The sequence below is a fragment of the Uloborus diversus genome, chromosome 1 (genome assembly GCF_026930045.1).
Source record: "Uloborus diversus isolate 005 chromosome 1, Udiv.v.3.1, whole genome shotgun sequence".
Classification (NCBI taxonomy): Eukaryota; Metazoa; Arthropoda; class Arachnida; order Araneae; family Uloboridae; genus Uloborus; species Uloborus diversus.
In genome coordinates, this window is record NC_072731.1 from 153,250,751 (window position 1) to 153,276,103 (window position 25,353).

The window sequence follows — 25,353 nt, forward strand, 5'->3', positions numbered from 1 at the left end:
CAACGCACAGATAAGTAGCTGTGCGGTAAATAAATAAAAAACGTTCTACATTTCGCTGCATTTCTCTATCTTTTTTTGCTGTAACTATTTCATAGTTGCCAACATTGAAGGCTGAAAATTCGGAAAACTTGATTGCAAAATTTCGCTGCATTTCTCAATCTTTTTTACTGAAACTATTTCATAGTTGCCGACGTTGAAAGCTGAAAATGCGGAAAAATTTGAATGAATAAATTTACAGAAAAATATCAAAGTAAAAAAGTGATTTTTAAAATAAAGTTTGGATTTCTGAAATTAACTTGTACAGGATGTGAGCTTCGGTTTTCGGAAATCCGGCAAGACATGAAATTTCAAAATCTGAAATTACCTTCCTATTATTCCTTTTTGAAGTTAAAAAACCACATTTTTTAGGCTTAAAAAATATTTGAAAATAAGTTATCTCAACTTATAAGTAAGAATAAAAATTCCTTGGCAACACATAAAAAGTTTGGTAGTTCAGAGAAAAATCGGGAGCGTTTTACAGCATTTTTTTGGGAAATAAAAGCTCTAAAAAGATGTAAAATGGAATAAATATGTTAAAATAATAATCGGACAGGTATGATTCTCATACTCATGCATAAAAAGTTTCATTCTGCGATCGTGATTGTTTTACGGAAAGGATTTTTTCTGAAACTAATCACTGAAAAATTTTAGGGATTTTCATAGTTTTAAAGAAAATTGTAAGATATTTGCTTCATTAGGGACTTCGGGAGAAGGCAACAAAATCTTGGGGATTCCCGGACAAATGAGGGCAGTTGGCAGCTATGCAATCGGATGCCGGACATGAATTTTAAACTGAAAAACATTACTCAATTCGAAGAAGTTTTATTTTTAGGAAATGTTCATTTAACCAGCAATTTTTTAGGTGTTAAATTTCTATTGGTTAATTCTTTCCATTTACCATTTTTTTGCCTCTTTTTTTTAGCTTCATTTATGCTATTAAGAGTATAGCATTCTTGTACTTAACAGCCTCTTCGACCGTGTGTATTTTCTCACTTAATTTTTGAAAACTGACTGTCTCTAAACTGATACGTTTTTTCGAATTTTGATTCAATAACTAAAAACCCCTGTCAAGAGGATACCGTGTGGTACCACTAGTTATAAATGAAATATATTTATCACTTGGTATATAATACTGATACTTACTTCGTATACCGATATTTGTTAGTGAAACTAATTGGTGGTAGAGTTGTGGTGCGACAGCATCTCACTATTTTTTAATTTTACCTTTAACCTCTTTTCCATCACTTTACAATTTCAATCACTTTTAGGATCCCATCAGTAAGCGTCTTTTAACGTTTTTTATTATTTTTTTTAATCATTATTTTTTTACAGTATTTCAGCACTGAAATAAACAAATGATAGATATTCAAAAGTCGGAAATGTAACACACACACACAGATATATATATATATATATATATATATATATATATATATATATATATATATATATATATATATATATATATATATATATATATATATATATATACATAAATTAATTAAAAAATATCTCAATTAATATTCACATCGGATAGTTTCAGAAAAACGTTTTGGATGTACCTAATACTCATACAGCATTTCAAATTGTAGATGAAAGGTAGTTTCTATCATGATGCCATAAGGGAAATTTTAAGGACTAGGAAAATTCTGAATGTTTTCGCTATGTAAAACTCTAAAACTGTTATTTTGATTTATTTCATTAATTTGTTTTTGTTTGATTTATATTCATCTTATTAGAGTCTAATCCGACTTTAAATCCTGATTTTTTCTTGAAACGAATCATTTTCCACGATTCCCCAGTTCAATTTATCTTTTAGAGCTTATTAGCTAACTGCATTGCACACCAATATCGGACGTCGCAAAAATAAAATTTAAATTTTTAACTTTAAAACCGAAAATTTGCAACTAAAAATTACCTTGGTCAATTAATATTATCTTGGTTTAACTTATGTATTTTTGTTCAGATATTCGACCTTTGAGATTCGTGATTCGTCAGATCTTTGGCCTTTGAGATTCGTCAATGAAAAAAAAAGTGAATCTTTTTTTTGGGGTTTTATTTTGAGGTTGAAGTTTATTTTGATATGTTAATCTTTGAGATTCTTCGGAGCGTGTTTAAAGTTACGATAGAGAAATTAGTTATTTTCTACCAAAAAAAAAAACTTTTTTTAAAATTTGTTAAATGACAGTCAAAACCCTAGATTTCAAAGACTTTACTTTAGCACAAACATGAAGTTGTTCTTAATCATTCATTATTTTTCTGTTGCAAATAGTGTAGTTGCAACTAGCAATAAAACATACGTTACGAAGACAGGATGTCATTAGGAATGGAACATTAAACTAAATGCGTTTGAACAGATACAACTTCGTATTATTAGGCTCAATTTTTGATATAATGCTTGATGAATTAAATAAAAAAATTAATAATAACACTGTCAATTGAAACAAAACTATACATCACTAATTTTAAGTAACATGTTTCAAGTCATGTGTTTCATCAGCATATTCATCTTGAGACGAGACGTATTCTTTCGTCGACACCTTCTTTAAAATCCTTGGTGCGATGAGGAAAACTGGGATGAGCTCATGCTTATTACAATAGCAGAGAAAAACGTTAATCGACTTCCTAGCATTTTGAAACATAATCCACCCAAGAAGTCCCATACGTTAAGTCCCATACGTTACGAAGACAGGATGTCATTAGGAATGGAACATTAAACTAAATGCGTTTGAACAGATACAACTTCGTATCATTAGGCTCAATTTTTGCTATAATACTTGATGAATTAAATAAAAAAATTAATAACAACACTGTCAATTGAAACAAAACTATACATCACTAATTTTAAGTAACATGTTTCAAGTCATGTGTTTCATCAGCATTTTCATCTTGAGACGTGACGTATTCTTTCGTCGACACCTTCTTTAAAATCCTTGGTGCGATGAGGAAAACTGGGATGCAGCTCAAGCTTATTACACTAGCAGAGAAAAACGTTAATCGACTTCCTAGCATTTTGAAACCCAATCCACCCAAGAAGCTGCCAGTTCCATTACCTAAAACAAAATGAAAAGAAGTAAAATAAGTAAATAAATGGAGCAACGAACAATGCGAAATGGCTATAAGTAAAAATGATCTACAAATCCATAGTTTATGTCGCTTTTTTGCCAAATTTAGCACAGTAATGCTCAAAAATTCACATAGGAGGACTTTTGCAAGAAAATCCGTGAAATGGAATGTTTACGCCTATTAATGGGGTCGTTTCTAAAATTTTAAAAATATTTTTTTCTGTAAGAGCATGCTTAATTTTATCATTTTAAAAATAATTTGGCTAAGTTTAGTATTTTTTAACAATTTTATTTTAATAGGTGCATAGATTCCATTTCATTTTTTTTACGCTTCTGCACATGAGATCACAAGTGATGAAATGCCATTCACTGATGCTATTAGCGCAGAACGCAATATTTAATTTAATTCTTTACTCATATGTAGTGGCAATGATATGGTTGATAGCAAGCGTAGAGCGCAATACTTAATTCGCTTCTGAATTATCATAACCAGGAAACGCGGTGGACAGTAAGCATCAACATTCTGCGCGCCAACGTACATCACTTGTGACGTCATAAACACCACGCTTTGTCTGAAAAATCGGAAATTTTAAAACATTAATTAAAAATTAAATGTTGGGGAAAATGAAAGTATTTTCTGGGTCCATTTTATTTTATTTTATTTTATTTTTACTCATTCTATCAACTTCAGTGACTAAAAGTAGCTCTTTTGACTGAAAGAAACAACATCATTGCAATAAATGTACGAAATTTTCAAAAAAAAAAAAAAAAAGAAAGAAAAAAAAAGAAGAAAAAAAAAACCCGAAGAAGTCTAAATTTAAGTTCTGATTTATAAAATTGCTGTCTTCAACACGTTGACGGGAAATTTATACTATTTGTTTTTCTTTTATTCAAGCCAGGTTGCCGAACATACGTCACTTGACACAACTTTTATTTTCGAGGTAGACCGTACAACGCTAGGTAACGCTGCTAGTATTACATCAACAAGAGTGAAAGATTAAGAAAGGGGGAAGGACATGATTCCCCTCTCGATACTGAAGTCTTTGAGATATTTAAGTAAGGATAATGCATTTTAGTGTGATTTTATGCAATTTTGAGAACAAGCTACAGAGCAATTTTTCCCGGTAATATACAGGGTGAGCACAAATAAAGGGTCTGATTTTTAAAAAATCTTATTTTTTCAACTGCTGCACCAAATGTAATACATTAATGTAAAAAGAACTAACCAAGTTTTTTATTTATTTAATTTTTTTAAATAGCTCCAAAGGTTTTATGCGTGAGCCTTTTGTCACAAAACAAACTTTGAATCTGTTACAAAAGTTCGTTCCACACTTCCTGTGATTTCTTTTTAATAGGTTTACGTCAAAGGCACTGTTTATTAATTCCCGATACCGAAAACAACGCAAAAGCTTCAAAATATGTGGAACACAATCAGCCCATAAATAATATTTTTTCATTGTTTTATATTTTCCAGTTGTTGAAACAATGGAACTTTTTTTCAGTAAAAAGTGGCATGTTTCTTGAAAACGTTGACCACCACTGCTTTAATGTAATGCAACAGGTGTAATACAACCATTAAGATACTTCCGCGCAATCGGTCCTTAGGGGTTGAATAGCTTGCGCACAAAGGTAGGAGAGATTGTTCTGAAAAAATAACTGAACTGAGCAATTTAATTATCAACATCAATAGTTAAAACTTAAATTATTGTTGTAAGGTTTTGTATACAAACATTACTACATTACGAGTTATTTCGATCTAATGATTGGCGAATCAGAAAAATGAACAATTTCGGGAAAGAAAGAAAAAATTTTTAATTTACGAAATAAATTTTAAGAAGCAGAACAAAAAAGTGCTAGAAAAAATTTTAAATTACATTGCTGCTTGATGATAAATTTAACTTAAAATAAGTCCATTTTTCTCGTAAAATTGATCGGAGTTGTCCCCCAGATCATGAGGGCAGTAAGCCGGGGTATTTACCCCAAGCGATAATTTTTTAAAGTCGGCAATTCTCTCTGTTGCTGTATTTTTTTTCCGTTGAAAATCGAAAAAAAAAAAAAAAAACTCGAAAGAAGATGGATAAAAGCGACAGTTTCAACGTTTTGCCTCTTGGAAAAATCGTTAACCCGACTCTCTGTTGCCGATCTCCTCAATAGATAAATTTACAGATGTAAATTGGGCATCTTTCGTGCAACCATCTGTCACAAGTAACGCAATGAAGATAGTCACTGGTCGATGTTTTCTCGTGGTAAGGTAGGTGCGGGTATTAAGGCCTGTCGGGTAATAAGGCCTAAACAGCGAAAATATAATTTAAAATGGTTGTAGCCGCTCAAAAACGCTATCGTAGATAGTTTACACTTACAGATGGCACCTCAAACTGGTCGCAACGCTATGCTCAGTTGTTTTGACCAGCGAGCCCAGATTCATTTTCACGGAACGCTTGTAAGAAACGAATAATAAGAAATTGTCAGATGGAAATGTAAGAAATTTTTGTAATATCATACTTTTATGCATAGTTTTGCGCTACAGTTATCTGTCTTGAATGCTTCTATCGATATTTCATGTCTAAGTGAAATAATATGATCGGATTATTGTACTTTTTTGTATTTTTTAAAATTCGACGTCAGCGGCTAATAATGCCTGCGAAAGTTGACCTTAAGCCTTATTATACTCCTTTTTTTTGTAACGTAGTTTTTCAGCTGTGCATCTAATTTTGAACCTTTCTCAACATGGTATGAGTGTTTATTAGTAATTGCGGCTGTTTACGACTTGGTTCATTGTTATTTTAGTGCCTTCATCACGATGCCCTGCAAACGAGCACTGTGGTCTGATAATGACTTAGTGTCGACTGTCCAAGCAGTAAGAAGAGGTATGCTGAGCTCATATAAAGCAGCTGTGAGGTATAATGTTCCCAGGAGAACCATTAAAAACCATCTCCAGACCGGAAGTTTGAAAAAAACGCTTGGTAGAAAATCTATTCTCAGTGATGACCAGGAAGCTGATCTTGTCATCAGAATTTTGAGGTTTGCTGAAGTAGGGATGCCTGTGACACCACGTATTCTCCGACTCTTGGTTTATAAATTTTGTGAACTTAATAACATAAAGCATAATTTTAATAAACTTGCTAAAGTTGCTGGTAAAGATTGGTTTAAAGCATTTATGAAAAGACACCCGGAAATATCTAGACGAAAAGCTCAATTTATGAACCCGGCCAGAGCTCAAAAGCTTAACAAATTTATCGTTAATGATCACTTTAACAGACTGAATGAAATTTATGATAATCTGGACTTGAGAAGTTATCCTGAAAGAATATACAACATGGATGAGAAAGGCTGCCGTCTCACAATTCACCACCAGCAGACTGTTTTGGCAAAGAAGGGGACTAAAAGAGTGCATTTACAGTCTTCGGAACATGCCGAAAGTGTCACAATAGCTGGATGTGTAAATGCACTTGGTGCTGCTATACCACCAATGATAATATTTAAAGGCAAACGGTTGAAGGCAGAATTATATGACAATTTGCCACCGGGTTCTTTGGTAGAAAAATCTACAAAGGGTTATATGACTGATGAGTTTTTTACAGAATTTCTAAAGCACCTATCTAGATTTAAAAGTGCAGGAAAGTCCCATTTAATATTTGATGGAGCGGCTTGTCACCTAGACTTAACAAATCGTTGAAGTCGCCGATTCTCTCGATATATCATTACTGTTTACCTTCGAACACTACTCATGAACTCCAAACCCTTGATAAAGCCGTCTATCGATCATTTAAACACCACTGGGATGCAGAAGTTTTATCATTTATGGAACAAAACCCAGACAAAAAGCTCACCAAGGCACGGTCTAATGTTATTGTTTCAAATGTCTGGTCTAAATGCATGACACATAGTAACATTACAAGCGGCTTTAAAGCCACTGGTTTGTATCCATTGAAACCACAGGCTATTTCAGAAACAGCTTTTGCTCCGTCTGTATTAACAGAAATTCCAGCTCCCGAAGCTGACAAATTTCAAGAAAAAAAATCGCAACCTCGCACCTCTCTCACGCCAATAACCCCAAGGCCTTTCACATCGACAGCACAAGATAAATAATTAATAGTACCCCAAACAAACCTCCTGGAACGACGTACGGCATGGTTTACGGTTCTAGTTCGGACGATGAAGAGGACAATGTACCACTAGCTGAACTTAAAAAAAAAAAAAAGCACTTCAGGGGCTTATGCGTACTCCAGTCAAAAATACTGGAAAAACATCAATTTTAAGAAGAAAATCTATTGATCATCGAAGACTTAAAGTCTACAAAGAACTGTTTGAAGAATATAGAAAAGAGAAAAAAGCAAAAAATGACGTCAACCCTCAAAGAAAGACGATAAAAAAAAATACAAAAAAAAAAAAAAAAAAAAACGATGATAATTGGTACTGTCGCGCTTGTGAGGAGGATAAAATGATTGACATGAGCCCCTGTTCAAAATGCAACAGGTGGTATCATGAGAAATGCGTCGGTTTGACAGCCGATGACGAAGATATTTTTGAGTGCACTGACGGCTGTTATTTTTTTTTTTTTTGTTATTTTGAAGATTTTCAACATGAGTAATGCTTAAGGATATTATAAATGATCTCAATTACCAATGTTAATAGCTTATTTTGTTTACTTACTAGTGTTAAAATATTAGGCCTTATTACCCTACCGTAGTATAATAAGGCATAATTGCAAGGTTTTTTTAATAATTAATTTTATGTTTGTTTTCAGCAAGAAAGGCCGTTTTTTGTTATTTTCGTGTGTCATGCATTTAGGCCTTATTACCCTACCGTAGTATAATAAGGCCTTATTGCAAGGTTTTTTTAAATATCTAATTTTATGTTTGTTTTCGGCAAGAAAGGCCGTTTTTTGTTATTTTCGTGTAGTAATTGAATGTTACTTTAATTAAATTTGCAATTTGCTGATTCGGATCCTTTTCTTTCCATTTTATTCCAAATCTCCCTTAAGTAGGCCTTATTCCTCGCACCTACCTAACATATCCAAATATCTAGTGAACCCATCCTCATTGCTCTTCGTCTTATTTCTTTTAATTGTTTTCGATTCAATTTTCTCAGAAGCATCTTACCTTCAGCTAGTTGCATTTCTGTCTATTTTAAGCTATTTTCTCTTCAAAGCTTCTTTTACGTGTATTTTGTAGAACAGCAACATTCAATGCATTTTGTAACCTTTTCGATTTAGATGGCATTAAACATCTTGTCGCTCTTCAAAACTTTCGTGGGAGTATTTTTGAGACAGACTCAGGAGAAGTTGCAAATTTTAAATTCGTTTCAGTCCATGATCCTTTATTTGAATGCCTAACGTATTTGGTATTGAAACCTTAAAAATAGGAAAAAATGTGAGGAATAAAGAAGTCCATCACAAGTTAATTGTTTCTTTAAAAAAAAACTTAATTCATTGGCAAAGTTTATTGTTCGTAAATTGCAAATAAATAAATAAATAAATAAATAAAGTAAACTAATTTGAATTCTGAAATTTTTTATTCAAATTATGTGTTTCGCAATCACGAGTTGCGACAGGACCCTACTCATTGGAGTTATTGTTTCTAGAAACGGCTCCTGTCCGCCCAAGCCTGCCCCTTGTGTGAGTGTGTCAACCTGTGTGTATGCACATAGGCGTATGTGTATCAGCGTGCGTGTAGAACATGGACGCCACCGACCAGAAGAAGCAGATTCCGGGAGACAGTGCTCAGGACCGGAGGAGCCGCGCCTGTAGAGGACGGTGGCGGGAGTGCTGCAGAACGAAGTGGGGGGGGGGAATAAAATCAGCGTAACGTCACGGACAGTCAAATGAGAACAATAAGCAATCGTGATTGCTCAATAAAAATAAATGAATAAAGTATTAACTAGTCAACAAAAAATGATTTATTGACAAATGTTCACAAATATTGATTTATTATTTTTTTTTACTAATTTATTTTTTAGTAAATTAATTCATTTCCAAAAATACTGTTTTTTAAATTCTTAAAATTCCTCTTCTATACCCAGATACAATTTTTAACGTATATAAAACAACAAATTAGCAGCCTAATCACAACTAGTATGTAAAGAATGAGAACAACGTGTCACCTTTCTTTAGTAGCAGACGCACGAAACTTCCTCCTTCGGAAGGCGAGATTGCGCGGCTTTTTATTTAAACATGGCAGCTGCTAGAAAGAACCGTCGCGATGTCACACAACTCTCGTCTAGGGTAATAACTTCACGAGAAACTATTTAAATAAAAATGATGTAACTCTGTTGGAGGGGTCTTTCTACAAAAATTAGATAAAGATACATGGAAATTCAAGCACTTGCCTCAAGGAAAAAAATGTTAAGTAGCGATATTTTATCGTAAACGACCTGAATACTTGGCATGCATTCAAGTTTGTACAGAAAAATGCAACTACATGCACTTTTTTGTACAAACTCGAAAGCTGCTTATATACATCTACATGAAGTTCCGGCATGCAAACTTTGCACACCCTATTCTTCCCCCCTGCCCGATTTTCCTTGCGCGCAATCTCTTTAATCGCTATCTCTCCTATTACCTTAGATACCTCAAATTAGGAAGTACCGTCACATTAGCCAACTTTACCATAATGTTGCAAAATAAATAATAAAAACTGAAAATTCACTTTTAAAATAATTAGTCGTTGGTAAATGTCGAAAAATGTTAACTCCTTTCAAAAAAACAGAAATGGAGATTACTTTTATTAATGAAAATAAAAGTTAGCTTGAACAAATTTTTTTATGATTTTTTAGAAATTACAACATGTATTTTTTTTTTTTGAAAATTTGGAAACAAATAAAAATGCAATTGAAATGAAAATTTTGATTCTCACCTAACCCATCGCTAAGTCCACCTAAGAATCCCAACACTGTGGCTTCAAGTCCAGCAGGAGCTTTCGCCGAGGCAAAGAAAGTCAGTGTCGCATGGAATATGGCAAAAGTGAAACCATGCAAAGCATCAATTGGTAAGACAAGCCATGGATTTTTTATAACGGAATACAAACCAAGCCTCAAAGCAAAGCCAGAAAATGAAATTACAATGCACGGAAAGTAGCCCAACTTCTTAATAAACCAACCAGAGGAGAAAAGAAGAGGAACTTCTCCAACTAAGCACTGCATCGCGACCGCTAGTCCTAGTAAACTTTGACTCGCACCCATGTCTTCTAGAAACCAAAACTCATAAGTTGCCACGATTGAAGTTAGAATCCCAATAACAAACACACCAGAAGCGAAAGTCATTATTTCTGAGGATTTTATAATTGAACGTATATCTTTGCAAACGTTTGAAGAAAGTTTTGACTTTGTTAACTCGATGTTTACAATCAGTATGGCATCAATAACTAGAAGAACAAACATCAAATAAAACCCGGGCGAGAAATTCTTTTTATCAGTGCTGAATGTATCATTCAGAAATCCTGTAAGTGCGCAAAAGGCACCCCAGCTAATAGTGCCCCATAATCTTTGCTTTCCGTACAGTTCTCTTTTGGCCCCTAAAGTTTCACAACAAGCAGCATCTGCCAAAGACATACAAGCTGCAGCTGATGACCCTGGTATTAAAAGCAACACAACTAGCAGCCAGAACTGATACGTGTCATACACAGAAGAGAGTGAATTTGTGTCAGAACAGGTATTATTTTCAATTGTACATTTTAAAAGATCATTGTCCTTAACGTAAAAGTTACAACTGTTGTTGAAGTCACTTAATTTCTCGTCAAGAAAAGAAAGTGTTAGAGTTTTGTTTGAGATTGGTTTGGGACTGTTAATTTCAGGGTTCAATTCCACTAATACTTTCACAGTGTCATCTGAAGATTGCTGTGTAGTGCAGTCTCGAGACCATTTTAGTAGAGTTCTGCAAGGCAGCTGTTGCCATTCAGATTCGTTCCATTGACCCGAATAAAGGTCACATGTCATTGCCGATTTTGAACCCATATTGATGCACGACGCATTACGATCATTTTCAGAGCTCATCTCAAACCCATGTTTTTTCAGTTCCAATTTGACACGCGAGGTGTCTCTTGAGCCATCTTCGATTGGTGGTATAAGCAGTAAAGACATGAGTGTTACAGATATCAAGATAATGAGCGTTACCAAAAATACTTTGATGTTTTGAAAATAGTCCGCGAGAAATCCGAAAAATGGTTTAGAGATAAATGAACAGAATGGAAGGATCGAGTAAATTAGTCCAAAAGCAGCAGCATGGATTCCAAGTTGCTTTGCGAAAACTGGGACGAAAGGAAAAACTCCACTGAGGGCTGAAAAAAAAAGAAAATATCGTTATTAGTAGAAGTGTATGTACGCATAGAAACAGAACTGTCGATATATAATGCATACAATAAAAAACGATAAAATAAGATGTGCATCTCGTCCCCCGATTCCTGATAAATCAGCTAAAAAAAATTTGTTTACAGTTTTTTATATGATTTTTAGCACTTTTTATTCAAAAGAGCCTTAACTGATTGTTACGTAAATTTTTTGTTGTAAATAGGAAAATTCAATTTTCTGCCTTCTAATGATTAAGAGACTGTAACAATGAAATTTAAACCGAGAATTCAGTGTAAGTTAAAAATAAATATATTTTGCTGCTAGTTGTGCAATGTAGCTAACGGTTTCAACCATTTTTAAACAGGTTACGATATTCACTGTCACAGAGATAGCTATTTGCTAGATAAGTATGGAGACAGATCAATACGGAGGCCGATATACATAAATAAATAGATACTGGAGGTGTTATCTTGAAAAAAAGAAGCAGATATAGAATGGGGTAAACATAGAGAGATAGATAAATATAGAAATAGATGGACATAAAGTTATAAAGATGAATACTGCCGTGGGCAGGCAAACGGCAGTAACTGCAGATTTTTCGATTTTCATTTTTCTGAATTTTTGACATCTATATCGATAGTTTTATGGTACAAACATGTTTATTTGGTTGCCGCAGAAAAGAAAAAAGCATTTTTTTTATCAGTGGTAATTAGCAGAAACTGCTTTTTTCGCAACATTGTGCGGGAAGTCAGCAGTATGTACTTACTGCTCTTTACCTGCCCACGGAAGAACGAAAACTTTCTCCCGTGGACAGGCAAACGGCAGTAACTGCTTTAATCGTTACATTTTGCAGGTAATCGGCTGAATTTACTTACTGCTCTTTACCTGCCCACGGCAGAACGGAAACTTTCTCCCGTGGGCAGGCAAACGGCAGTAACTGCATTTTTTTTTCATTTATTTGCATCTTTAAATTTTTTACTCATAACTGTTCTGCCGTGGGAAGGTAAACGGCAGTAACTGCGAAAATTTTAAACTTCATCATTTTTTTCATTTCTAAAATCTACTATATAACTTTAGTTTTATGATATGCAAACATGTTTATTTGCTTGCCGCTAAATAAAAGCATTTTTTCTTTTATCAGTGGTGGTTAGCAGTAACTGATATTATCGATACATTGTGCAGGTAATCAGTAGCATGTATTTACTGATCTATACCTGCCCAAAACCATTGCCCGAAGAATGGAACATAAATGAATCGCTGCCAAAATTTGCACCAAGACGGAAACAAACGAAACAAAAGATAACAAAGGTTGAAAATAATTGTCAGTGCAAATTTTTTCTAGTCAAAGGAACAGCATTACATGAAAAATTAAAACGATCGAGTTTTTCAAAAGCGGGTGCACTCGGATTTTGAAATGCGCAAAACATCGAGACTAAGCCAAAAAAATAGTAAAAACAAGCTACAAATGCATAAACTTGATTATATTTTGCCAAAACTGTCAAATAAGCTGAAGGAACGGCAACATTAAATGAAAATTGCAGTTTTGGCGCAAGTTTGTCCGATTTGGCACAGAAAAGTCCATTTGGCGGTCTTTTGGCGCAGTTTGGCACAGTATCGGCGTTTGGCGCAGTTTGGTGCAGCTGGCACATCCCTGGGAGAGGGGCCGAATTTCAAGGTCACCCAGCTGGGTTGAAGGGAGAAACGGAATTTCCTCGTTTTCGGGCGGAATACGCGACACAGCAAAAGACTGCAATGGGAATTGGCAGTTGTAGCAGGTGGTTCTCGTGTTCTGAGTTGACTCTGACGTGGGAAAATTGCTGATTAATGGGAATATTTAAAGGGAAAATACCGGCTTAAATAAAAAATTTCTCGTTTGGAAAAATTTTGTTGACGCGAAGTGCAACAACTGAGAAAAAAGAAATAGTCTGTCGGGAAGGGGGGGGGCGGGCCCCATGGACCCCCCCCCCTTGGCTACGTCCTTGCAATGAGTATCAATTTTTGAAAACTGCTTGTATTATCATATGCTTTGATCGTCAGAGGTAATTTCTTCCTGACTGGAACAGACTACATGTGTTATTACTTTGTTAAAATATTACCATATAGGCGGTGGAGTAAATATTTCACCATTTCCCTTTGCCCTGCTATTTTACTTTGCTTCACATTCTCGTACATGTATCCGGCCTCTCCCCTTATAGTCCCTGCTTTCGTTGAAATTTTTTAGATGAAATACAATTTAAGATTAATTGGGGAAATTGTTCAAAATTAAACTATTTAAATTTTTTATAAACTCTGATATAACTTGAGGTGTCACCCACCAGATGTGTGTGACCCGGAGCGGTTCGCCCCTGTTAAGAAGGGTTTTTTGACTTAGCAGAAAAGCCTTTTTTTTTCCTCTCACGTAGCTCTTTTTACAGCTTTCAAAAATTGAAAGCACACAATTGAATCAACAAAAATTTGTTAAACATTAAAGGGGAGCAAATTAATCCGTTTCATTAAAAAAAAAGGGATTTTTAAAAAATCTCACTTTTAAAATCGCAACTATTGGAAAAATTGATTTTTAAATTGAATTTTTAACGTTGTTTGCATCTTAGGCAGGGCTGTGGAGTCGGAGTCGGACTGATTTTGGGGAAAAGGAGTCGGAGTCGGAGTTGTTAAAAAACATGCTGACTCCGACTCCGGGCTTCTTTTTTTCTTTCCTTTTCACTGACTCTCCTTGCATTTTTTAAAAACTGACTACCTATTTGCTCGATTATGTATCGTATTAAAAGATACTAATGAGAAAATAACTGCCATTATGGCAATCAGCTAGCTTGAGTGCTTAGCGAACTTTCTGTAGCCGTCCACTAGTTTGCTTGCTTTTCGACTTAACTAATAGCAACTGTCAGCAAACGGTTTTGTTGCCTAACATTTTCGAGTAATTACTTTCAAATAAAAATAGAAATATAGTGTTTTGTTTGATCTCAGTTATAAAATAGAAAAGAAACGTAACAAATTAGTAAGTCGAGGCCCGTAGCTAAAGTTGAAATGTTTAAGGGTGATCGGCAATTCTGGCGCGAAAGCACGAATCCAAATGATCCGATGAAATAATCTAATGTTTTTTTCTTTATTAAGACTATTTCTATAGGCTTGGTTCTCACTAAAAAGTATGGAACAAAATAAGTGTGAATGATTTCTTGATTACAACACTTAATAATTGCAGTTAATCTTAAAATCTTCATATTAAGGTTAATTCTAAAGCAGCCAATAAAATTTAAATTAAAAATTTAGCGAAGAAGAAATATAGGTATAATAAAAGCTATTCGTACAAATTTGTATACCGCCGCATTTTGTGTAAAATTAGCTCCTGACGTATATGTGCCCGATTTTCGTTGAAATTTTATTGATGAAATATAATTTAAAATATATTCGCGAACATTTTCTGAATTAAAATATTTATATTTTTTGTAACTCTGAAATTAACTTTGGGCGTCATCTACCAGATGGGTGTCATCCGGAGAAAACCAACCCCTCTCAATAACTTGGATTTAGAAAAAAAGCTTTTCTTCTCTCAAGTTACAGCTTTCAAAAATTGAAAGCACACGATTTGATCAATATCTATTTGTTAAACATTAAACGGGGGCAAATTACAGATAGCCCTTTTTAAATTTTTTTAAAAGGGATTTTTAAGTCATCTCACTTTTTAACACGTAACTACTGGAAAATTTGATTTTTAAATTGAATTTCTAACGTTGTATGCATTTTGGGTTTACAAGGGTAAAAACCAAAATGCGAAATTGTCATAAAAAAGAATTAATATTTCAATCTCTGTTTAGAGGTTTTCCCCCTTCCCCTGAAGGGAGAGAGGGAGTTGAAAAAATACAATTAAAAAAAAAATCTGGAGTTGGAGTCGGAGTCGGCCATTTTCCTTCCGACTCTGCAGCCCTGATCTTAGGTGTACAATATAATACAACGCGAAAAAAATTCGTGAAAAAGAATTAAAATTTCAATTTCTGTTTAGGGGCTTCTCTCCTTTCCCGTAAGGTGGAAAAATTGAAAAATAAAATAAAAATAAATAAATGAAAAAGCCGGAGTAGGACGCTTCAAAATCCAGTAGTCGGAGTCAGAGTCGGCCGTTTTCATTTCAACTCCGCAGCCCTGAGTTTAACATGAAATAAATTCTAGTCAAAACTGTCAACTATCGGAGATGCTAAAAATAAATGACGAATAAATTAACATTTGTAAATTTCTACATTTCAATTCAAAAATTTACCAATTAATAATTTATTTTAAATTATTTTGATCCATCGCCATTGCTACACCATCGCTGGATGGCCGCTGTGTGACGCTGTTTACCGTATTATTACCATATATGAGTAGGTCACTTTTTGAAGCAAATGCGATAGACATTAAAAATTAAGGTTCGTTGTAAAAAATAGCGTTCTCACGTTAAACTGAACAATTGCATAGATAATTTTCGTCATTTTTAAAAATGGAAAAGATACAACTTCATATTTACCTCCATAGAAAACAAAATAATGTGCCTTAAAACGAAGCAACTTCACATTAACTTTAAAAAACTCTCCTGACTTCATTTTGTTTTAATAGATGTATCCTGAAAAAGAATGAAAAATTGTTAATAATACACTGCTCGACATTGAAAATGCAACACCAAGAAAGAGTGTTCAGAAATTTATGCAAATTTTAGAGTAGACGTACATCACTGAGTTATGTAAATGATGTGAAATGCGCAGTTCTCCGACGCACATGAAAAAAGATGTAAGGGAAGGAACTTGCAGAATGGGCAATATTCGTGTCGTTATTTCTGACTGGAGAATTATCGAAGACATTTTGTTTTTGTCTTGGAGGATACATGTAACACGAGAGAATGCCAGGCCGCCGTCAACGAAGGCACTTCCAGCAGATAGACGATTTTACAAGGGGTATGGTGATTGGACTGAGAAGGGGAGGTTGGTCCGTACGTCAAATCGCAGCTGGTACCCACATGGATACGAGCACGGTGCATCGGTTGTGCCAAAGATGGTTGTAACAACGAAATGTGGCAAGATAGCGGGGGTGCAGGGGCAGCCAGAGTGACGCATCCACCGACAAGCTGTAGCAGACCCACAAATCACTTTTCCTCGATTCTGCAGCAGGTGCAAGATACCCTGAATGTTCCCGTGTCAACCAGAACCATTTCCCGTCGTTTAGTCGCACGTGGTCTGCAATCAGTGTCCGCTAAGAAGACTGCCATTCACCCCACAACATAGACAGCAACGTTTAGTATGGTGCCGGACTAAAGCGACGTGGATGATAGAATGGCGAAATGTGTTCTCAGATGCATGCCGCTTCTGTTTATCCAGTGATAGTCACCGCATACGTGTATGGCCTCGACCGAGGCCTTCGAGATAGGAAGGCCATCCAACTAGCAAATGACGTCATCGTTTGTCGATCCACAATGATATTGGGAAGTGAGCACTTCGATTAATATTTTGGTTAAATAAAACTATTTGGTTTATTTATTATTGTCTTCTATTATTTTAGCAGCATTGCAAGTTCTACTTTTTCATTTGAAAACATAAAAAGGAACCGATAATCATACATTAATAAATACACTGAGCTTAATTCATAGTATTTTACATAAAAACATTTATAAGTCTTACAAAGTATTCAAATAACTAAACACGATTTTATTTTACAATCATGTTAAAACAAAGTGATAAATAAACACAGTTTTATTTTTCATTAGAAATTGTTTTTTTAACTAATCGCATTTTAACTACTCGTATATTGTATTGAAACATTAAGTCTTAAGAAGTATTCAAATAAATAAATGAACTTTCATTTTACAATTACATCAAAACAAAAAATAATATTACTATTGTATTTGAATAAGAATTAAATGAAATTTTAAAAAATAAATAAACATTTTTACTTAAGTAAACGGGAAACATGATTGCAATATGTTTCAAAGACATAACATCAAATTAAAGTACATAATACCAGATTATTAATGTTAACTTAGCTGAGCAAATTTATGCTTTTAAAAAGACGTGAATGCTTGGGTGCCATCCCCCAAAGTAGACGGTGCCCTACCCCCTTCAATTATGAAAACTTCAACCCCCCCCCCAAAAAAAAACATCTCCATCTCCCTTAAAATTTCAAGGGTACAGTTATTTATAACTATAGCCGTTGAAAAGCTATCATTACTATAAGACTATAATTCCGATCCCCCCCCCCCTTCGGTGGGCACTCTCGAAAAATTACACAGGAATTCAACTTGAAAAACGTTAATTAAAGAATGAATAATGCAACATCATGAATACTGTATGTTGTACATCAAAAAAATGTATTCAATATCTAAACAACCTTTTTTTTGGAATTCGGCTACTTTTTCATTTTTGGCTTTTTCTGCTGCTAATGATTCTTGTGTGTGGGGGGGGGGGCTTTAATAGTTCATCATTTTAAGCTTTTGAAAAATTATTTTAAAAAGCATTAATTGATGTCAAAGTAACCTTTTTCAAAAAACTTTTCATAGAATGACCATTTTAGCAACTTTCTTTAATACTTAAAACCTCATATATGTTAAATTTAGATCAACATTTTGCTGAGTATGCTCTTTTAGGAAATAAATGTGACAGTTTTGTGACAGGGGGAAGGGAGGGGATAACAAGAAGTGTGACATCACGCGTTGTTTATAACAATATGCTCATGTTGAACAGCGTTACATGTAACAAGGAGGAGGGGGGGGATTTGTTTAAAAGTTTGCAACATACTTTATAGACAGTCCTTTGATACAAGTTATGTTACAGTTTCAGAGTTCCTGAAAGCTTATTAACAGAAAACCCAAGGAGTTCAAAAAATATGTAGTTCAAGACATTTTGCCCTTTTTAAGCATAAACAAACAAGCATAGAGCATTTGGCAAAAACACTTTGTGTATCCACTGCTCAAAATTAATCTTTCGCAAGCCCAGAAATTATGAATTTCGTTAACTTAACCACAATGTGTGCATAAATATCATAAAACTTAAAGACAACATTGAAAAAAAACCATATATATATTTTTTAATTTACGCACAGAACCAGCTTGTTTGAATAACATTGCAGGGGCGTAGTTGGGGGGAAATGTTTGAGTATCGAACCCACGACCTCCGGCGTTCAAATCTAATCTTCTATCTCAGAACTACGGAAGCCCATCAAGGAATGTTTTTTGATCAAAATAACACATGCTAGCGTATGAAAGAATTTAATCGAAACCGAAAATATAAGATTAGTTCAGTTAAAAGCCTTTTCAATAAACTTGTTTACATATTAACTGAATATCAACACCAAGTTACGTTGCTTCTGATAGCAACAAGTATATTTGAAGAAAATTTTGACATATGTATATTGTCAGCTTGGAAAATCCATTTCGAATAAATGCGTGTACAAAGTTGAAAAAAATAAAGAAATAAAAAGTTGCAAGTTAACCGTTTCAAATATTAAAGCAGTATACTGAAATTACAAATTACAGACAAAGATATCAGAAAGGAAACTGACAATTGTTTGTGTAATGGAGGAAAACTTAAGTAATCGTAACTGCATAAAATGTAAATTTGTTTATCTGAGAAAAGTACTTACCTCCGAACTTTAAAATTTATTCCATGAGGCGCCCAGCTTTTTTCTTCACATGCAGGTTGTTCGGAAGCGGAAATCGCTGACTCATTTTCACTCAGCAGACACTTAAAACTTGTACTATATATATATTTTTTAATTGCCACTACATTCCGGTACGTGGAAAGGAAGAGATAAATCCAACAGAATTGTATTCAAAAATGTGCATCCGAAGTTACATATTTCCTATTTCATCTATATCAACCAGAGCAAGCAACACTACTGGTTACACTGGTAAACTGCACTACTTTCAAAGTTTCGCGCCAAGTTCATAGATCGACGACTGGTGGCGTAACGAAGCGGGGGGGAGGGGAGTTGTCTGGCCTGTTATCACGTGGGTCTCGCCTCGACGTGGAAACAGATCTAATCCGGCAATAACTGTGGAACGTCCCACCGCACGACAACGTGGCATAATGGTTTGGGGCGCAATTGCGTACAATTCCATATCACCTCTAGTTCGTATTCAGGGCACTATGACGGCCCAACGATACTTGAATAATGCGCTGCGGCCGGTGGCAATCCCTTACCTTCAAGGGCTCCATAATGCAATTTTTCAGCAGGATAACGCCCGATCACACAGTGCTCGCACTTCCAACATGCTCTCCAAGGCACACAGATGTTTCCCTGGCCACCATACTCTCCTGACCTGTCGCCAATCGAACATGTGTGGGATGTGATTGGACGCCGTTTGCAGACTCTGTCCCTGCCTCGTTCAGAAGACGAACTGTGGCAAATGGTTGAAAGGGAATGGAGAGCCTTCCCTCTGGACACCATACGCACCCTTATTGACTCTATGCCTAGACGTGTTTCTTCGTGTATCGCTGTTAGCAGTGGTCCTACATCCTACTGAGCCGACGCCGTTCTCGCTCTGTATTTTGCCTATCATTTTGAAATTCAGATTATTTATTATTTCTTGCTGTCTCCGTCTTTTTTCTAAATTTCGTCACTTTTTGACCACTCCTTCTTGGCATTTTCAAAGTTTTGAATTATAAATTCAACCAAAAAACCAGCGTAAAAAAATAAAAAAATAAATAAAAATAATGAATCGTAAAGTTTTGGATTTGCACTTGCAGTTGTTTGGATTTTTTTTTTTTTTCAGTTTAAAAGAGCAAATAAACAACCATCCATTAAAATGAGGAAATGCTAATTTAGGACAAAGGTGTTTATTTATTAACTAGCAGCATATGTACAGTTTCACTGCCTTCTAGACTCGGAAAGCCAGGGAGCTGATAACGTGACTTCGCTACAGTAGGCGATCTGAAAGTGCTAAGCGATGTATTTTCGGAAGAATTTAGTGCTCTTTTAAAGAAAATTTCAATACAAGGAGCTATTTCAACCTCTTTTCTCCTCATAATCAGGGCCGGATTTAGGGGGAGGGCAGGCGGGGCTACTGCCCCGGGGCCTCTACAACAAAGGGGCCCCACAATAAAATTTTTACAAAATATCTTAACTTTCACGGGTCAGCAAATTTTACGTTTTTTCTCCCCTATAAATTATAATGATAATAATATAAAAAAATAAGTAGCAGTATATAACTTCAGGATGTATTTTTTATTAAAGTGCTGATCAAAAATATCGGATATATACATATATATCAAAATATTCGGATATATATCAAAGTATCGGACATTTTCGAAAATATGATCTTTTCGAACCCTGATTAGGGGCCTCCACTCCTTCGTTGTCCCGGGGCCTCCACACTTCCAAATCCGGTCCTAATCATAATCAAGTAACAACAAGTAACAACAGTGGCAGTTTGCTCTGTATGTTAATCACCTTTTTACGTCAAGATTGCCGCCTTCGGCGGCTGTTTAAATGAATTTGGAGGCGGCATTTTTCCAGCTATATGAATATTGATTTGAATAAAATATCTTACTATGTATCTCTATCTCGTCATTTAGAATTTCACCAAACGGAGGGGGCAAAGGGTGTATACTAAATGCAAACTGTCGGAAAAAAAAAATCACATTTACTAATGAAGGCATTATTTTTTCAAAATCGCAAATCGGAGGGGGCAAAATTGACCCCCGTTGAAGCCCCCTAAATGATGGGACTGTATATCTCTTACTGACATGCATAGATACATTATACGTCAAAGTTTGAAAGCATTTCTTGAGAAATCTTAAGGGTGATGTATATCTCTTACTGTCCATATCTGTATCAATCTCAATATTTATCTATAAACCTATATCGATCTCTATATTTATCTATCTACCTATACGATATGCATGTCTATATCTATATTGATACTTATCTATCTCTATTAATTTTAATCAAACCGCTAATACTATTCCCCAACAAAAACAAAAATCATGCAAAAAACATGTTTTATTATTTAATTAAACTAGCCAAAACAAAAAGTTGTCTTTGTGTTCCCCGTAGCATGCAAGAATGTTTTTGTTTCCAATGGGGCTGTATAAGAGACCCACCTCTGAAAAAGACGTCTGTAAGGAACTGATGCATGACACAGTAGTTTTTTTTTTTTTTTTTTTTGACGCCCAGTTTCTACCAGATGACTTCAGAATGGTGGATTATGAATTCAGAATTTACTTATGTCATCTTTTATTCTACCCATTTGACATTTCTGAAAATAGAAATTTTTTACCGGTACTCTTTTGTCTCCTTTCCGAATTATAAATCGATAATCCTCTCCTCTTGGACTCTCCTCTTGACGCTCTTAAACGATAACCTTCCAACGTAACATTAGTAGCAGAGTTTTTCTTATTGAAAGATCTTAATACATATTGTAGAATTTAAATCACCCTATTTCGTCCTTAACAAATTTCATCACATCAACGGTTTCGTTTGTTTCTTTTTCTTGCATTCCTCAATTAAAAGTTAGTCATGTGGCGCCATCTAGGAGTCTGTTCTAGGAAATATACATAAATTCCTCCCTTTTTTTTCTTTAACGAAAAAGTTAATTGATATTTATGAAGCTATTCTTAAAATAGCTAGTTTTGGGACCTTCGGAGTGAATCAGAGCAAATGAGTTTCCTAATTTGTTATAAAATACTTCGTCTCTCTCTGGATAGTGTTTGTTCACCATGTCCATGCCCATGCCAGTGGTCAGTTGGCGGCCCTAGGTCTTGAGGGGCACTGAGTGGAAAAATAATGATTGTATTATTTACAGAAGTGCACATGGCAAGAGCAATGTCAGCTTCCCCCCTCCCCCATGAGAGAGCCCAGAAAAGTGAAAAAAAAAAAAAAAAAAACAGAAACAGCCTGTATAAAATTTTAATGACTCAGTTTTAAGCTCCCTCTGCCCTCTCCCCTCCCTCCCCATCTGTTGGCGTCCTGTAAATATAAATAAAACATGCAAACATGTATTTTTAATACATTTAATCCTAATTGCACTTAATTAAAATGAACAAAACATTTTTTTTTCAATACAATCTCACATAAATAAAATACTCATTATCACATGAGTCTCTTTGAAACCATATTTAGTTCAAGAAAAGAAAAAGAGACGGGGGGGGGGGGGAGAAAGTGTGCTTGTCTGCGTTAAACTTTGTGATTGCGTGTGTTAATTTAGACTTTAACTTTTGCAATTTCCGGGATTTTAAATTTTATCAGAAAAATGTATAGTTTTAAATGAAGAATGAATTAATCACGACATTTCTGTGATCATTTAAAAACTTATATACGGATATTTCATTAAAATTTGTAAAAATAAAAAAGCCTTGAAATATGGATTTAACTGTATTTGCTTCTGAGATATATATGTTAATTATTTAAAATATGGCTCTCAGTCTGTGCATTTGTAATTTGAGGAAAATAATAGGTCCAGCTTGTTCTATAAAGGTGTGAAAAATTGGGGGGGGGGGAAAATCAGTTGTTTTCGACAAGTTGGCGCAGTTCCCTGGGCGACTGTCTGGTCCTGTGGCCAGCACGTAGCGTGGTTTTCTGTCACGCTTGGCAAGAATCCTAAAATTCACCGCCCCACCCAGTAAGTAGGCCTGTCATTTGGACAATCACAGGGGGGGGGGGGAGCGATGGCCCCTTCCCCCTGGATTTCAAAAGCATCATCATGAATAGGTGCAATTTGTATGTATTTTGGTGTTTTTTTTCCAATAAAATGCACTGAGTATGTAACCTTTGCCCCTCCCCCCTTGGAGAACTTTAAAATGACGGACCTGCCTATAGTAAGTTATGATATTTTATGTACAAAATATTTGAAGTCAAAAAAAAAAAAAAAAAGCTGAAAAAGAGGTCCCCTCCCCTCCCCTGCAAAAAGAAAAGAAAATAAAAGTAGTGTCTTTAATGAAGGCTCAACAGCTGTTCCAAAACGCTGTTCCGCCATTTTAAAAGTATACTGCGTACATCATTGATCTTCTTTATTTTACCTGATTATTTCATTGCGTAACCAAAAAGTTTCAACGTATGCAAGTTACAACAATATGCAAGCATTATTACCAAGCAGTAAAATGGATTATAATTGTGACATAATGTATACTAATGAGCATCGACTTGCAGCGCATGCGCGGATGCCCAATGCTTTGTCGGGAAAAGCCAGTCCATGGAGTGTGAATAAAACAGACGTTTATATTACTTGTCCCTCCTTATTTTGTATAGTCATTCCATACACGTTGAACCCCCCCCCCCTGGATGATTTATAAATATACAACAATAATAACTCGACCTTTGTAAATTTCGAAGCGAGTTTATTGCATAACGTCGTGCAAATCCAGAAACTAAAGCTCATACCTTTGAGTTGCACAAGTCGCAGACACTTGAAAAATTGGAAGAACATGTAATCGGTTACTTCCTCTGGTGTTATCCTTTTCTACAAAATACGGCGCTCAGTCGTATGAAAAATGTTTGAGTAAAAAGGCAACAGCTACGTACTAAAAGTAGTCTATAAGTTTGATTCCCTTTTATGTACTACTAGTCATGATTTATTGGAGTACATGTATATGTAAGTTTCATATCAACAAGATTGCGTCACAAACCTTGAAAATAATTCCATAAATGACGCAACTAACCCAGTTTGGATCCTTTACAGAATTAAATATAACTTTGCTAATTTTTTTTTCGTAATTATCTTCAATAGCATCTAGTAAAATCCCCGTCGTCGTCATCATGATTATGTTGTCAATTATTTTAAATTTCAGTAATTTCTGTCTGCTTACAAAAGCCCGTCTTGTTCAATTTTTTTTTTTGGGGGGGGGGGGCAGGGTTTGTATTCCATCCTTTTTATTGGGGAAAAAAACAGCAAAATACATGCAAAAATTAGGGGTGCCCACCCCCACCGAGCAAGGATGCATCCCCCATAAATACCACCTAAGGTCCAAGGACCAAGAATCCCCCATGGACCAAGAGCAAGAAGACCCTACAAAATAAAAAATACCCTTCACCCCCGCCTAAAACTTTTAATGGTGCAATCTGCGCCACGATCCCCCTCCGCCTCGGTGAGAATTCCTGCAAAAACGCTTATTTTCATCATGTTTCTAAAATCCGCGTTTTTAATACTGAGCAGTATGTATTGACTAGAAGTCTTTATTTCTATGCACAGGTCAGCGCCAAGTCTGGTCGGCGCCGTCGTGCAACTGTCTTTTGAGCGCCTCTATGCAGTGGCGTTCGGGGAAAATACGGTTAACACCTGGAGTGAGGTTCTGCAGACAAATACAATGTGAACAAAAATACGATAGCTATTTAATTTATTTAAAAACCATGTATAAACATTTTGTGCTATCTTAAAATGTACAGTTAAATGCTTTTATTGAGACATAAGTTTTTATTTACAGTAAAATCTGTGAAGTTGACCATCCTTGTAAGTTGGCCGCTTTGTTCAGGCACGGAATTGGCACTTATCATATGAATGAACCTTTGTTTAAGTAGATCACTAAAGTAGTACATCGCAAGTGGTCAACTTACACAGGTTTCGCTGTATTTATTTTTTTAATAGTATTGAAAGCAGATTTATACAGTCGAACCTCCATATATCGAGCTTCCACATATCAGAATTTTCTATATATCGAAATCCCAGCAAATTTCCTTGTTCATTACATAGAAAAATTGTTTCTATATATCGAAAAAATCTCTATATATCGAATTTTTTTTCGAGACATTCGTAGATTTTTTTTCCTCTTTGGACTGTTAGTCTCATGAAAAATAAAGGTTAGGGGAGAAAATTATGTTCACTAAAGGTTGCTACGAAACTCATAAGAAATCTGGGGTTGAGGGATGTGTAGATAGGTCGTTTTTTCGTTCTAGAATTCTTAAATTCCCTCAAGTTTATTTCTAATATCTTAGTTGTAACCAGTAACATTGTAAAATCAGTTTCAAGTCATCCCTTTTATCTGTTGATAATCGCTCCTAGTCGTTTTAGCTACAGTAA

General features: G+C 35.1%; 1 protein-coding gene across 2 annotated transcripts; it reads right to left on the reverse strand.

The window, feature by feature from the left end:
• Positions 1–1,579: 1,579 nt before the first annotated feature.
• On the reverse strand, positions 1,580–21,808 carry LOC129232971 (major facilitator superfamily domain-containing protein 6-like). 2 transcript variants are annotated; one of them, XM_054867059.1, is made up of 4 exons: positions 21,622–21,808; positions 15,883–15,978; positions 9,959–11,377; positions 1,580–3,092 (listed from the first exon to the last, which is right to left on the reverse strand). In XM_054867059.1, exons 2-4 carry the CDS (start codon positions 15,956–15,958, stop codon positions 2,884–2,886), a joined length of 1,704 nt encoding a protein of 567 aa, XP_054723034.1. In that variant the 5' UTR covers positions 15,959–15,978; positions 21,622–21,808; the 3' UTR covers positions 1,580–2,883. The 2 variants fall into 2 exon arrangements, with proteins under 2 accessions (XP_054723034.1, XP_054723040.1); XM_054867065.1 differs by lacking the exon at positions 21,622–21,808 and having other exon boundaries at positions 15,883–16,025.
• Between the last annotated feature and the right edge of the window lie 3,545 nt (positions 21,809–25,353).